General features: G+C 62.1%; 1 protein-coding gene across 7 annotated transcripts; it reads left to right on the top strand.

The window, feature by feature from the left end:
- Window positions 1–3,777: 3,777 nt before the first annotated feature.
- DLX3 (distal-less homeobox 3) lies at window positions 3,778–8,727 on the top strand. 7 transcript variants are annotated; one of them, XR_010425287.1, is made up of 5 exons: window positions 3,778–4,469; window positions 4,827–5,017; window positions 6,933–7,877; window positions 7,950–7,976; window positions 8,202–8,727. XR_010425287.1 is itself a non-coding variant. In XM_064636612.1 (3 exons), the coding sequence occupies exons 1-3, from the start codon at window positions 4,151–4,153 to the stop codon at window positions 7,269–7,271; spliced, it is 849 nt and encodes a 282-aa protein (XP_064492682.1). In that variant the 5' UTR covers window positions 3,778–4,150; the 3' UTR covers window positions 7,272–8,727. The 7 variants fall into 7 exon arrangements, 1 of the variants encoding a protein (XP_064492682.1); XR_010425286.1 differs by lacking the exon at window positions 7,950–7,976; XR_010425285.1 differs by lacking the exon at window positions 7,950–7,976 and having other exon boundaries at window positions 7,977–8,727.
- Window positions 8,728–12,665: the final 3,938 nt, after the last annotated feature.

The raw sequence follows: 12,665 nt of genomic DNA, 5'->3' as shown, positions 1-12,665 counted from the left end.
CCCTCCCCTCCCATAGATAACTCCCAAAGCCCACGCGGGGGGCACCGAGTCCCTCCACGCCCCTGCCCCCAGTCCGCAGTTTACCCCCAAACCGACGTGGGAGCATCACGTCGCGTCCCCCCCTTCCGCTGACCCCCCTCACGCCCACGTGGGAGGAACCGAGTCGTGTGTGTTCACCCCCCTTCCTCGCATCCCCCTCTCTCCCGCCCCCACCCCAAATTAGGACCCTCCATGGGATGGAACCGCCGGGATGGGACCCCCAATTTAGGACACCCCATGGGATGAGCCCTCGAGGCTCGAACCCCCACCATGGGACGGGACCCCCATGGAATGGGACCCCCCTTCCCCCGTGACAGGAGGTCACGGCGGGACCCCGAGAGCGGCTGTGCCGTGGGACAGTCCCATCCCGTGGTGACCGCGACGGGGACACCGCGGTGGCCCTGGGGACGCGACCGCAGCCGCAGCATCGCCACTTCCCTGCCGGGAGGGGTGGCGGCGGGGACAGCCATCGTCCCCGTCCCCGACCCCGCTGAGGTCACCGGGAGCCACCGCGCCGCTCCCACCCGTGCCAGGAAACCCGCGGGTGGGGTGGGCTAGGCTGGGGGGCCTGCAGGATGTCCTGTGTCCCCCACCCCGATGTCCCCGTGCCCCTGTGCCGTGTCACTGGAAAGAGTGACGGCACAAGGGGACAGTGCCACGGGCAGCGCTGCCGGCGGCCGGCACACGGCTCCGGCACCGGGGCCTGGCCCCCTCCCTTATCCTTTGCCCTCCGTCCCACGTTCCTCGGTCCCTGTTCCTCGTCCTCTGTTCCTTGTCCCCAGTCCCTAGTCCTTCGTCTCCACCCCCTCCCTGTCCCTCGTGCCCCAAGGTGACATCACCGCGCAGGGGTGTCATTACCCCAAAACGCCACTGGATGACGCCGTTCCCCCGAGGATGCTCTGGGGGATTTGGGATTTGGGATTTGGGGTCGGGCAGGTCAATCGGCAGCGCCTCCCTCGACACCTCCATGCGCCGCGGCTGTGGCGGAGCGGGGGGGACACGCGGGGACCCCCGTGGGCGCTGCCGAGCTCGGGGGACGTTTCCAAGCAGGACCCCCCCAGTGTTGGTGTTCAGCTTCCGGGGGGCTATGGGAGGGATCCCCTCCAGCCTCGTGGGAGGCAAGGAGGGGAAAGCCCTCCGACCTTTTGGGGGAGTATGGGGGGAGAGGTCCTCCAGCCTTAGGGGGCCACAGGAGGGAACCCCTCCAGCCTTGGGGGGGCACATAAAGGGAACCCGCCGACCTTTTTGGGGCCACAGGGGAGGAAAACCCTCCAGCCTTGTGGGGGGAATGGGGAGATCCCTTCAGCCTTGTGGGGGGGAACGGGAGGATCCCTTTGGCCTTGTAGGAGGAACGGGGGGGATCACTTTGGCCTTGTGGGGTGGATGAGGGGGGGCCCTCCAGCCCTATGGGGGGGTATGGGGAGGGGGCCCAAACTTGTGGGGAGCACAGGGGACAGCAGAGGAGTGCTGACCTGACCCCGTGGTCAGCCCTGCCCCTGCACCGACCCACAGAGACCCCCGGGTGCCCCATTACGACGACTTCTGCCATCCCCACAGTGTCCCAGTTCACCCAAACTGGTCCCCCCCAAGTCCCCCCACTCCTCTCCCCCATCCCTGAGCTCCTGGATTTGGGGCTCCACAAGCGCCAGCCTGGCCCAGCAGCCTCCGGCAGCCCCAGTGCCTCCCAGTCCCAAACTGGTTCAGGACTGCACGGACCTGCTCCCCGCTTGTGCCCCACTCCCCAGCCGCCCTCCCTGGCCTCCAGCTCCCCAACCGGCTTTTCCTGCCGGCACATCCCTCTCCCGGCAGGAGCCGGCCCCGGTGACAGTCCGGCCGGAGGGGGACAGCCGGGCCAGGGAGCCGGGGATGTCCCTGCGGCTCCTCGGGACCCTGGGAATGCTCCCCGGGACCTGGGAATGCTCCCCGGGACCCTGGGAATGCTCCCCGGGACCTGGAAATGCTCCCTGGGACCTGGGAATGCTCCCCGGGACCCTGGGAATGCTCCCCGGGACCTGGAAATGCTCCCCGGGACCCTGGGAATGCTCCCCGGGGAGGCCCCGCACAGCTCCCAGGGCTGGGCTTGGCCCAAACGCTTCTGTCCCCTCTGAATGAACTCCTCGAATCCCCAGTTACAATTCCCATGTGGGAAGCCAGTCCGTGCCATTCTCCACGCTTTGGGGTCATGCTTTGCCTCCTGCAGAGGCTCCTGTTTCCCTCCGGGATTCATCTCCAGTTCTATTTATTTCTTTAGAGCTATTCCTATTATTTCCATTTCTATATTTCTATTTCTATTATTTTTATTTCTCCTTTTCCTATTCTTGTTCCCATTTCTATTCCTACTTCTAGTCTTATTCCTCCTTCTAATTCTATTCCTGCTCACATTCCTATCCTTCTTTCTATTTATTCCTATTCCTATCCCTATTTATTCCTTTTCCTATTCATATTTATTCCTATTCCTATTTCTATTTCTCCCTGTTCCTATTCTTATTCCTATTCCTGTTTATTCTTACTCTTATTCCTATTCCTATTTATTTCTCTTCCTAATCCTATTTCTATTCACTCGTTTTCCTACTTACACCTATTCCTACTGCCACTCCTACTCCTAATCTTATTCCTATTCCTATACCTACTCCTATTCTTATTCCTATTCCTAATCCTATTTCTATTCATTCCTTTTCCTGCTTATTCCTACTGCCACCCCTATCCCTATCCCTATCCCTATCCCTATCCCTATCCCTATCCCTATCCCTATCCCTATCCCTATCCCTATCCCTATCCCTATCCCTATCCCTATCATTATTTATTGTTCCTACCCCTATTCCCGTTCCCATCCCACTCTTTCTATCCCCAGTCCCTCCACATTCCCGACGATTATCCCGTTTTCCTGGCGGGCCCGGCGGTGGCGGCGGGGCCGGGACTCGAACCCGTGGCGGCGGCGGGGGCGCAGCTCCCTCGGTGTCCGTCAGGTGGTGCCTTTGCACCGCAGTGCGGGCCCGGGGGGCCCGAGGGGCTGGGGGGGACAGTCCCGGGGCTGGGGGGACACACGGTGGGACAGGAGGGTGCAGCCGCCGCCAGGCTTAAGGACCCCCAGCCCCCTCCCAACCCCCCCTTCCAGGGTAAAGACCCCCCTGCAGAAGCGGAGACCCCCCTCCCGCAGGTAAAAGCCCCCCTCCCAAAGCCCCCCGTCCTCCTGGGGACAGCCCCGGGAGTGGCCGGGGGTGACCAGGGTTGGCTCGGGACCCTGAGCTGGGCGATGCTGGGGGGGGCTCTGAGGGCAGCGGGGGGGGCAGGACCCGGACTGGGGGTGGGAGAGACATGGAGCCCTGGGGGGGGATGTTCCCCCAGAATCAGGGCCTGTCACTGCCCGAGGTCCCCACAGGGCAGGTGCAGCACGGCAAGTTTTGGGGTGGGTGAGGGGTCCTCTGTTCCGTGAGGATGGGGGGTCTCTGCCTTGGGGATGGCGTTGGACTGGGAGTCACTTCTGGGAGAAGGTGGGATCTGGGGAGAAGGGAGGACACCACAAACACACCCCCGGAGCCCCCCAGCCCCAAGCATGGATCCACTCTGCTCCCAACCCCCAACCCTCCCTGCCACCCAACAAACCCCCCCGACTCCTCCTCCAAATCCCCCACAGCCCCCAAAGTCCCCTTGCAGACCAGCCCTCTCTGGCCCCCACAGTGCCCCCTGCATCCCCAGGGCCCCCCCTCCTGCAGACGGGACCCTGCGCTCTGTATTTACTCCTTCGCCTTCCTTCACCCACTCTTTGTTGTTTCTTGAGAGAGGGAAAGAAGGGAGGGAAAAAAAAAATAAGGGAGAGAGAAAAAAAATAAAAAAGAACCCACACAGGAGGAGGCAGGAGCCTATTTTGCCTCCCAGGCAATATTTCTGGAGCCAATCGGAATGCGCACCCACCCTGCCCTGCTCCCTAATTAAAGGCTTTAAGCAGGCGGCCGGGGCCGGAGGTTTGGGCACAGTCTCTTTGGTTGCTCCTCGCAAAGAGCCGCAGCGCAGGATCCAGCTCCGGGCACGCCAGGCCTGACGCGGCAGCCGGAGCCGCCAGGTTGGGGGGTCCCCAGCCGGGCAGGCAGCTCCCCCCTCGCCAGTGCCAGCGATGAGCGGCTCTTTCGATAAGAAGCTTTCCAGCATCCTCACGGACCTGTCGGGCTCGCTGAGCTGCCATGCCGCCTCCAAGGACTCGCCCACCTTACCGGAGTCCTCCGTCACCGATTTGGGCTACTACACCAGCCAGCACGACTACTACCCGGGCCAGTCCTACAGCCAGCCCGTGAGCCACTACCCCTACCACCAGTTCAACCTCAACGGCATTGGCGCCGCCGGCACCTACTCGCCCAAATCCGACTATTCCTACAGCCCTTCCTACCGCCAGTACGGCCACTTCAGGGACCAGCAGCTCCCGGCGCAAGAAGCAGGTAGGATGCTGTGGGGAGAGGGGGTCGTGCCCATCCCGCCGCTCCCTGGGGATTCCGGAGGCAGTTTTGTGGAGCTGTGCGTGTCTAAGTTATCGCCGAGTTGGGGCGGGAGGTGCTGCTGCTGCTGGCGGATGTTGGGGCAAAGCTCATCCCCCTCCGGCATTCCCGGAGCTGCCGGGGGGACGCGGTGGGATGGATCCGTGCTGGATGCGGCGTCCGGGGGATAACCCAGGCGGTGTCCCAGGGGATATTCCAGGGGATGGGGTAGTGCCAGCACCTCGAGCGGGATGGCCCTGAGCTGGGGACGGGGGGTGGCTGGGACCCCTCCACCCGCCTCACCCTGCGCTCTCTGCCCAGTGTCGGTGAAGGAGGAGCCGGAGCCGGAGGTGCGGATGGTCAACGGGAAACCCAAGAAGATCCGTAAGCCCCGCACCATCTACTCCAGTTACCAACTGGCTGCCCTGCAACGCCGATTCCAGAAAGCCCAGTACCTGGCGCTGCCCGAGCGGGCTGAACTGGCCGCCCAGCTGGGGCTCACCCAGACCCAGGTAAGGGCTGAGACCCCCCGACCCCCCAATTCCCGACCACGGGCGGGAGGGATCGGCAGAGGGGGAGCCAGAGCTGCCCTGCTCCTCACAAATGAGAACTGGGGGGGTCTTGAGAGGGAGTTCTGTTCGCGGGCAGCTCAGAGGGGCTCTGGGGGTCCCCAGGAATGGATAGTCCCCGCTTGTTTGCGGGTGCAAAGCGGGCAAAGCAGATTTCCCCACGCGGAGCAGATATGCTTTGCCGAGGGAAAACTGGAGAGGAGGGAAGGAACAGGGAGAGGAGACAGACTCCAGCCGTGCCCCACTCCCCAGTTTTGGGGTTTATCCCCCTCTCTTGGGAGCCGGCACCATCCCAGACCTTGCTCTGCTCAGACACCCCAAGGGTTGGGGGCCGAATCCTGCCCCGGTGCCTGGGAAGGTCCTGGGTCAGCAGCGCACGCGGTGTCCCGGGAATGCGGGGCACCGAGTCCCGGGCGGGACAGGACGCTCGGGACGGGACGCTCGGGACGCCCCATCCCGACACCGGGTCCTGATCCCAAGTCCAGCAGGAGCACGGGGACATGGGGCCGAACCCTGCTCCTCCCGTCTGGACTTCCCGAGGCTCCCCGGCTGCGCTGTCCTGCCTGGCTCAGGCAGAGAGAAGGGATTTGGGGACCGGCCCCACACCCCGCCGGGACCCTGTGCTGGGGTGGCAGTTCAGGCTGGACTGGAAGAGCAGGGACGTGCGGGACGGGCTTCTCCTCCCCACGAACCACCCAGAGTCGGGGCTAACCCCTTGTTTTTGGGGTTCTGCCCGGCGAGGGGACAAACTGTCCCGGCGGATCTGCTGGTGGGAGGGGAGTGGGTTGTCACCACTGTCCCTGCAGCGTGTGACTCCCCCGCAGCCCGGCCCGGGTGCCCTCCCTGCCTGCGGGCCGGCGCCGGCGCCCTTGTGCCGCCCTTGGCGCGGCGCTCCCAGCACCCGGCCTTCCTCCTCCTCCTCCTCCTCCTCCTCCTTCTCCCTTGGGCGATGAAGCAATCGAGGACACTCGGCAAAGGGCTGACGGAGCGCGTCACCCGCTCCCAGAGGGACATCCTGTTTGGGTGACAACGCCGCCGCCCCCACCCCGTCCCCGCGGGGGCCGAGCGCGTCCAGCGCCGCCTCACCCAGCCCTGGCACGCTCCCGACGCCCGGCGTGATGCACCCAGTGACGGGCTCCCCGCGACGCCCGTGTCCCCAGGGGGGCTTCCTGTGACACCCGCGTCCCCAGGGGGGTCCCCACGACACCCATTCCACGGGTGCTTCCCGCAGAGCATCACGTGTCCATGTTCTCCGTGACACCCACATCCCGGGTGACCTCCTGTTGTGCACCCACCGTGTGTCCGGGGTCCCCAGGACACCCGGGACTGCTTCCTGCCACCCACCGAGTGGGGTCCCCACAGTGTCCATGTCCTGGGTGCCTTCCAGTGCCACATGGTGTGTCCAAGCTTCCCATGCCACCCTTGTTCTGTGGTGCATCATGTCTCTGGAGTCCCTGTGACACCCATGTCCCAGGGCTCTTCCAGCACTGCACTGTGTCCCTGGGATCCCCGTGACACCCTTGTCCTTTATCCCTTCTCCTGTCTCTGGGGTCCCCTTGACATCCATGTCCCTTATCCCTTCCCATGTTTCTGAGGTCCCCATAACACCCAAATTCCAAGTGCTTTCCCATGTCTCTGGGTTTCCTGTGACCCTCACATCCCTCATCCCTTCCCGTGTCTCTGAGGTCCCCACAATGCCCATATTCCAGGTGCTTTCCCGTGTCTCTGGGATCCCTGTGACACCCATGTCACTCATCCCTTCCTCGTGCCCGAGCTCCCCACACCACCCTCTCTCCCCATCCGTCCCACACCCCCAGTTCCACGCCGGGGCTCTGACCCTTGTCCCTCCCTCCCTCAGGTGAAGATCTGGTTCCAGAACCGCCGCTCCAAGTTCAAGAAGCTGTACAAGAACGGCGAGGTGCCGCTGGAGCACAGCCCCAACAACAGCGACTCCATGGCCTGCAACTCGCCCCCCTCCCCGGCCGTCTGGGACAGTAACTCGCACGGCAGCGCGCCGGGCCGGACCCCGCTCCCGCAGCCGCTCCCCTACAGCTCCTCGCCCGGGTTTCTGGAGGAGCACAACCCCTGGTACCACCCGCAGCCCCTCGGCGGAGCCCACGGACCCCACCAGGCACAGCCGGCCAGCACGATGCACCACACCTCCCCGGGGCCCCCCAACGCCGGCGCCGTCTACTAACAGGGAGAGCCAGGGCCGAGAGACAGTGGCAGAACTCCTTTGCCTCCTTTTTTTCCCCTCCTACTTTTTACTTTTTCTTCTTTTTTTTTTTTTAAAAAAAAAAAAGGAAAAGAAAGGACACCCGTGTACACGCACCCCTAGACACACTTACCTCCCCTCTCCCCGCTCATCTCAGGAACCAGAGGACTGCAAAGGGTTCAAATCCTCCACTCCCAGCGTGGGAAAAGGCGGAAAATTCTTCTTCTGCATTTATTTTTTTTTTATTTTTCCATCGCCTTCCCCCCTATAATAAAACCGGCCCCCCCAGGGGCCTCGTCCCGCTGCAGGTCCCTCTCTGGAGCTTTGCCTTTGGGGGTCACCCCACTGAGTGAGCCCCGAGCAGGAGTGGGCACCCAGGAGGGGCACCCGGAGCCCCCACATTCCGTGGGGATGGAGGACACGGTCCCAGGTCGGGATGGAGGACACGGTGTCCCAGGTCAGGATGGAGGACACGGTCCCAGGTCAGGATGGAGGACACGGTCCCAGGTCAGGATGGAGGACACACTGTCCCAGGTTGGGATGGAGGACACACTGTCCCAGGTCGGGATGGAGGACACACTGTCCCAGGTCAGGATGGACACTGTCCCAGGTCAGGATGGAGGACACGGTCCCAGGTCAGGATGGAGGACACGGTCCCAGGTCGGGATGGAGGACACACTGTCCCAGGTCGGGATGGAGGACACTGTCCCAGGTTGGGATGGAGGACACTGTCCCAGGTTGGGATGGAGGACATGGTCCCAGGTCAGGATGGAGGACACTGTCCCAGGTTGGGATGGAGGACACTGTCCCAGGTTGGGATGGAGGACACGGTCCCAGGTCAGGATGGAGGATGCTGTCCCAGGTCAGGATGGAGGACATGGTCCCAGGTTGGGATGGAGGACACTGTCCCAGGTGGTCGCCGACGCTGGAGGAGCGGGATGTGCTTCACCCTGGCTCCAGAATCCACAGACTGGGAGTGATTTGGGGGGTGACAGACACCCCACAGGAGCAAACCCAGGACCCTCAGCCCAGCAGCTCCGTGGGAATCCCCCGGGACGATGCTCAGACAACAAGGTGGTTATTTAAAATTAAATAAAAAGTGGGTGGGTGGGGGGAATTATTTTAATATTTAAACAGTTCAGGAATGGTTTAAGTTATTTTTGAAAGAGGAAAGTCGTGTTAATCTCCGTTTTCTGGCAGTGCCTCTGGGTGTGGGTTAAGGAACGGCGACAAAAATGCCTATTTTTTAACTAAATCGACAACATATTTTAAAGGAAAAAAAAAAGCCCGAACTCTTTCCTATTTTTTAAGAGAATAGTGCTATTTTTTTAAGCTGAAAGTGCCGTTTTAAGGAGTGTTCATACGTGTTGTACAGTCCCGGGGACCTTATTTATGTTGCCTTATATAAATAGGGGTGTTTGGGGGGGAAAAAAAGCGAGTGTACATAAGGTTTGTTTGTATAAAGTTGTTCCAAACCAAACTGGTTTCGATCTGGTTTTTTGTCCTTTTATTTTTGTTTTTAAGGAAACCCCCCCTGGTTGATGTGACACCCCCTCCCAGGACAGGGTGGGGGTCCCTCTGAATGTCCTTTGCTGCTTTCCAAGGGAACCAAGCGAGAAATATTAAATGATAAAAGTGTTTTGAACTTGAATTTCCAAACGCCAGGTTTTTTTCCCAGTTTTTTTTTTTGGAGCAGAGTTTTTTCCCCGCCTTTGGAAATGCACAGTTAAACCCTATTTTTTGTGCCCTGTTTTCGGGGGCAGCTGGGGGGTGGTTGGGCCGTGGGATGGCACGGGGTGACGGGCACAGATGGCGCTGGCCCACCCCAGATCCCACTTCGCCCTGCTGAGAGGGAATCTGGGGGGAAAGGATTTTATTCCTGCGTTTCGGAGCATTCCCTGAACTGCCACGGAGACCTGGCGCTTCCTCCTGCTCCTCTTACTGGGACCAGTAAGGCTCCCAGCCGTGCAGACCGGGAGGGTGGCTGGGCTGCCCCGGTGTCCCTTCTGGGGACACCCCACGAGCCATGTGGGGGACAGGACACCCCAAAACCCGATCCCACAGGACCAAGCGCTGCCCCTGTGGAGACGGTGCCTTCCCCAGTGGAGTTATGGGGTCGGGGGCTCGAGTGACCCCAAGACCCCCCAGACCTGGCCCTGTCCTGCTGCTCCCGCTGTCACCCGCGTCGTGTCACGGGTGGGGTGATGCCCCATCGCCCCCCCGGACCTGGACCCTACATCTCATCCCCCCTGGCTGTGGGGACCCCTCAGTCCCCCCCAGTCCTCCATGGGGACCCCCAGCATGGCACGGGATGCATCGAGCTCTCGGAGTCCCCAAATCTGTCTCCCCATCCCCCCTTCCCATTCCCAAGTCCACACAGGCCAACCTTGCACCCCTGGGGGGGTTCCCTAAGCCCCTCCGTGAGCTGCACCCACCGCCCTGTTCCCATCCCAGGCTCCAGGACAGAAGAGGAGGAATCCAAGTGTCCCAGCCCGGCGTGAGAAGCTCCATGGCACGAGCTGGCGCTGGGGAGTTTTAATTTTTTTTAATATATTTTTAATTTTTTAAATGTTTTTCATGTTTGGGTTTTTTTTTTAATTTAGAGATGAAGGAAAAAAAAAATAAAAAGGCAGACGATTACATATCCATGGATTATATAAATTCCAGGTGCCTTGTGCCCATGGACAGGCTCTAACCCTGCTCCCTCCCAGCACTGCCTGGGAATGGGGCTCCCCTGGCAGCCCTGACAGCACAGGGGTGGGCACTGGGAAGGTATTGAGCTCCTGTAGTCTCCAAATCCCTCCTGTCCCGCTCCTCTGTCCCATCCTCAGAGACTTTTCCAGAGGGTCCCTGGGGCTGGGAGTGCCCAGGGGGTGCAGGACCCCTTGACACTTGCCCGGGCACGGCCCCCTCGGGCTGCCTGTCCCCCTTTCCTGCTCTCTCATCCCCATCTCCAACACCCCGGGGGGGTCCCCACTGGCATCACCTCCAGCTCTTCCAGCCCAGAGGTGGCCAAGACCCCCAGAGCTCCCCAAAAGGGGCTGCGGGATCCAGACATCCCTCCCCGGGGCCAAGCTCGGCGTCCCAGCACATTCCCAGACCAGGAGGGGGTCTGGGAGGGTTCCCAGAGCGATGGGGATATCATCCCATCACCCCACTCCTCCCAACATCCCTGTCCCGCCCTGGCACAGGGATGGAATGACCCCCCTCGTTATCCCAGTTATCCCAGTTATCCCAGTTATCCCCGGGTGGGATGGCGACGCTGTGACACTGGGGACACCCACCCCTTCCGAGGGGATTTTCCAGTGGCCAGGGGCAGGGTGGGGGCTCAGCTGTGTTTTGGAGCCCGGGTGGGCCCGAGCAGGGGGGTGGCAGTGCCCCTGTGCCCCCGGCATCGCCCCCGAGCCCCGGCACAGCCCTCCCAGCGCGGCACGCGGGTCCTGCCCGGTTACAACACGTCCCTTTGCCTCTTGCGTCACCCCAGTGCCAGCACAGGGAGCGGGGGCAGCCGCCCACCCACGGCCCGGCCTGGCATCCACCGTGGCTCCGTGCCCTTCCCAGCTCTTGGCTAACCCGGAGCGGCGCCGGAGCCACAGCACTGCCGGGGCTCCACTGCTGCTCTTGCCCCTGGAAAACGGGCCAGGAGTGCTCCTGGGAGGCCTCGGGGTGTCTCTGCTCCTGGGTGTCCCCATCCGTGTCCCATCACCCTGCTGGGACGGGGAGGTGACACCAACGTCCCCACGGCCCAGCCTGATTTCCAGGCCGTGTGGGCAGAAGGAGGAACAGGCCCAGGGACACCCCGGTCCCCCAGTGGCATTTCCCCCATCCAGTGGGTTAAACAGACCGGGATGTCTTGGCCTTTCCTGCGTCCCCAGCCAGGGCCACTTCTGGCTGGTGGAGAGGGTGACAACCATGGTCAGTGATGCCAGGCTGGCTGTGCTGCCCCTCCCCTGGGTGCAGAGGGAAGTTGGATCCCCATCCAGCTGGGAAAAGGCAGGACAGCCCCCAAACCCCTTCCTGAGGGCATCCAGGGCCCCCCATCCATGTCCCCATCCCAGCACGACCTGGGATGGCAGCAGAGACCTGATTCCCATGTGTGCCCAAGGGACTTCCCTACATCCAGGGATGTCCTAACCCGGCTCTGCCCCCCTCTCCAGGCAGTGGGGGGTGGGCTGTGGCTCTCCCATGGGTGGGGGGCTGTGCTGGGATCCCCCCCCAGGGTCCAGGCGCCAGCCGGGCCCCGGAGCCGAGGCTGCTGCCTCCTTCCCTCCCTCCTTCCCTCCTTCCCTCCCACTGCAAGACAGGACCTGTGAGCGGCTCTGGCTGCAGGTCCTTGGCAGCACATCCATCGGGAACGCCGAGCAGGCGCCACGGCCTCTGCCTCCTGCTCCCCCATCCCGAGGGATCCTTCCCTCCTGGCACCGCTGGCTCTGCAGGTCACCCCAAATCCGCAGGGCTGGGATGTGCCCGGCACCGACCTCCTCCAGGGCAGCATCCCCAGCCTCCCTATCCAGACAGGACCACCAGCCCCTTCCCATGGCTGTGAGTAATTCCCAAAGGAAAGCCGCCCCTTCCAGCCCCGAGCTCCTGTCCGGGGTAAATCCCACCCAAGGAGTTGGGTTATCCCAGTTCCTGGATGGGAAATTCTCCTACTTTCCAGTGTTGCCACAAAGCAGATCCATCTCCTTCCCTAAAGCCTCAGAGGGGCGGGCAGGCTCCATCACTCCGGGAAAATCCCACTGGGAACATCATCCACCATGCACTTGGTCCTGGATCCCAGTCAGTCCCAGTGTCCCGGGGTGCTGGGGACACATCACCCACGTGCCATCGCTGGACACAGCTGGGGACAACCATCCCGTGGGATCACTGCCAGCACCCCAAACCTCCTGGCCGAGGGATCCGACCTGGCAGGGTGGCAGGGAATCATGTCCAACCCTGTGGATGCCAGCAGGGACCTGGGGGTCCCCAGGGCCACCACCCCCAGACGGGCCATTCCCAGCTATTGATCCCAACCCCTCGGCCAAGTGCTGGGAATGACTCCGGCCCTGCGTGATGCTGAAGGTGCAAAACAAACAGAGCTCCCAAAATGGGGTCCCCACGGCGGGAAAGGATCCTTGGAGCAGGGGAATCACAGAGTGGGAACACCTGGAGTGAGGATCACGGCATGTTTGTGCTCGGTGTGGAATCGCTGCCCACCTCAGCAGGGGGAGCCCCGGGGGGGTCCCAACCCCACCGTGGGTGACAAACACTGAGCAGGATCGGGAAAGGTGGGAAATAATGACATGGGAAAAGGAGGAAATCACAAGAATGTATTTTCCAGCCTGGTTCTGGCCTCTGGAAGCACAAAGGGAGGAGGGGAGAGGTTACCCACGGCCA

This window comes from Pseudopipra pipra, chromosome 26, assembly GCF_036250125.1.
Source record: "Pseudopipra pipra isolate bDixPip1 chromosome 26, bDixPip1.hap1, whole genome shotgun sequence".
Lineage (NCBI taxonomy): Eukaryota > Metazoa > Chordata > Aves > Passeriformes > Pipridae > Pseudopipra > Pseudopipra pipra.
The sequence above is the reverse complement of the archived record's forward strand: the minus strand, read 5'-3'. Positions and strand labels throughout refer to the sequence as shown.

Excerpts from the sequence above, each read along its gene's own strand:
- DLX3 (XM_064636612.1), top strand. The coding sequence starts at position 4,151 with ATGAGCGGCTCTTTCGATAAGAAGCTTTCCAGCATCCTCACGGACCTG. Across the intron at positions 4,470-4,826 it reads GCTCCCGGCGCAAGAAGCAG|TGTCGGTGAAGGAGGAGCCG; the intron begins GTAGGATGCTGT and ends CTCTCTGCCCAG. Across the intron at positions 5,018-6,932 it reads TGGGGCTCACCCAGACCCAG|GTGAAGATCTGGTTCCAGAA; the intron begins GTAAGGGCTGAG and ends TCCCTCCCTCAG.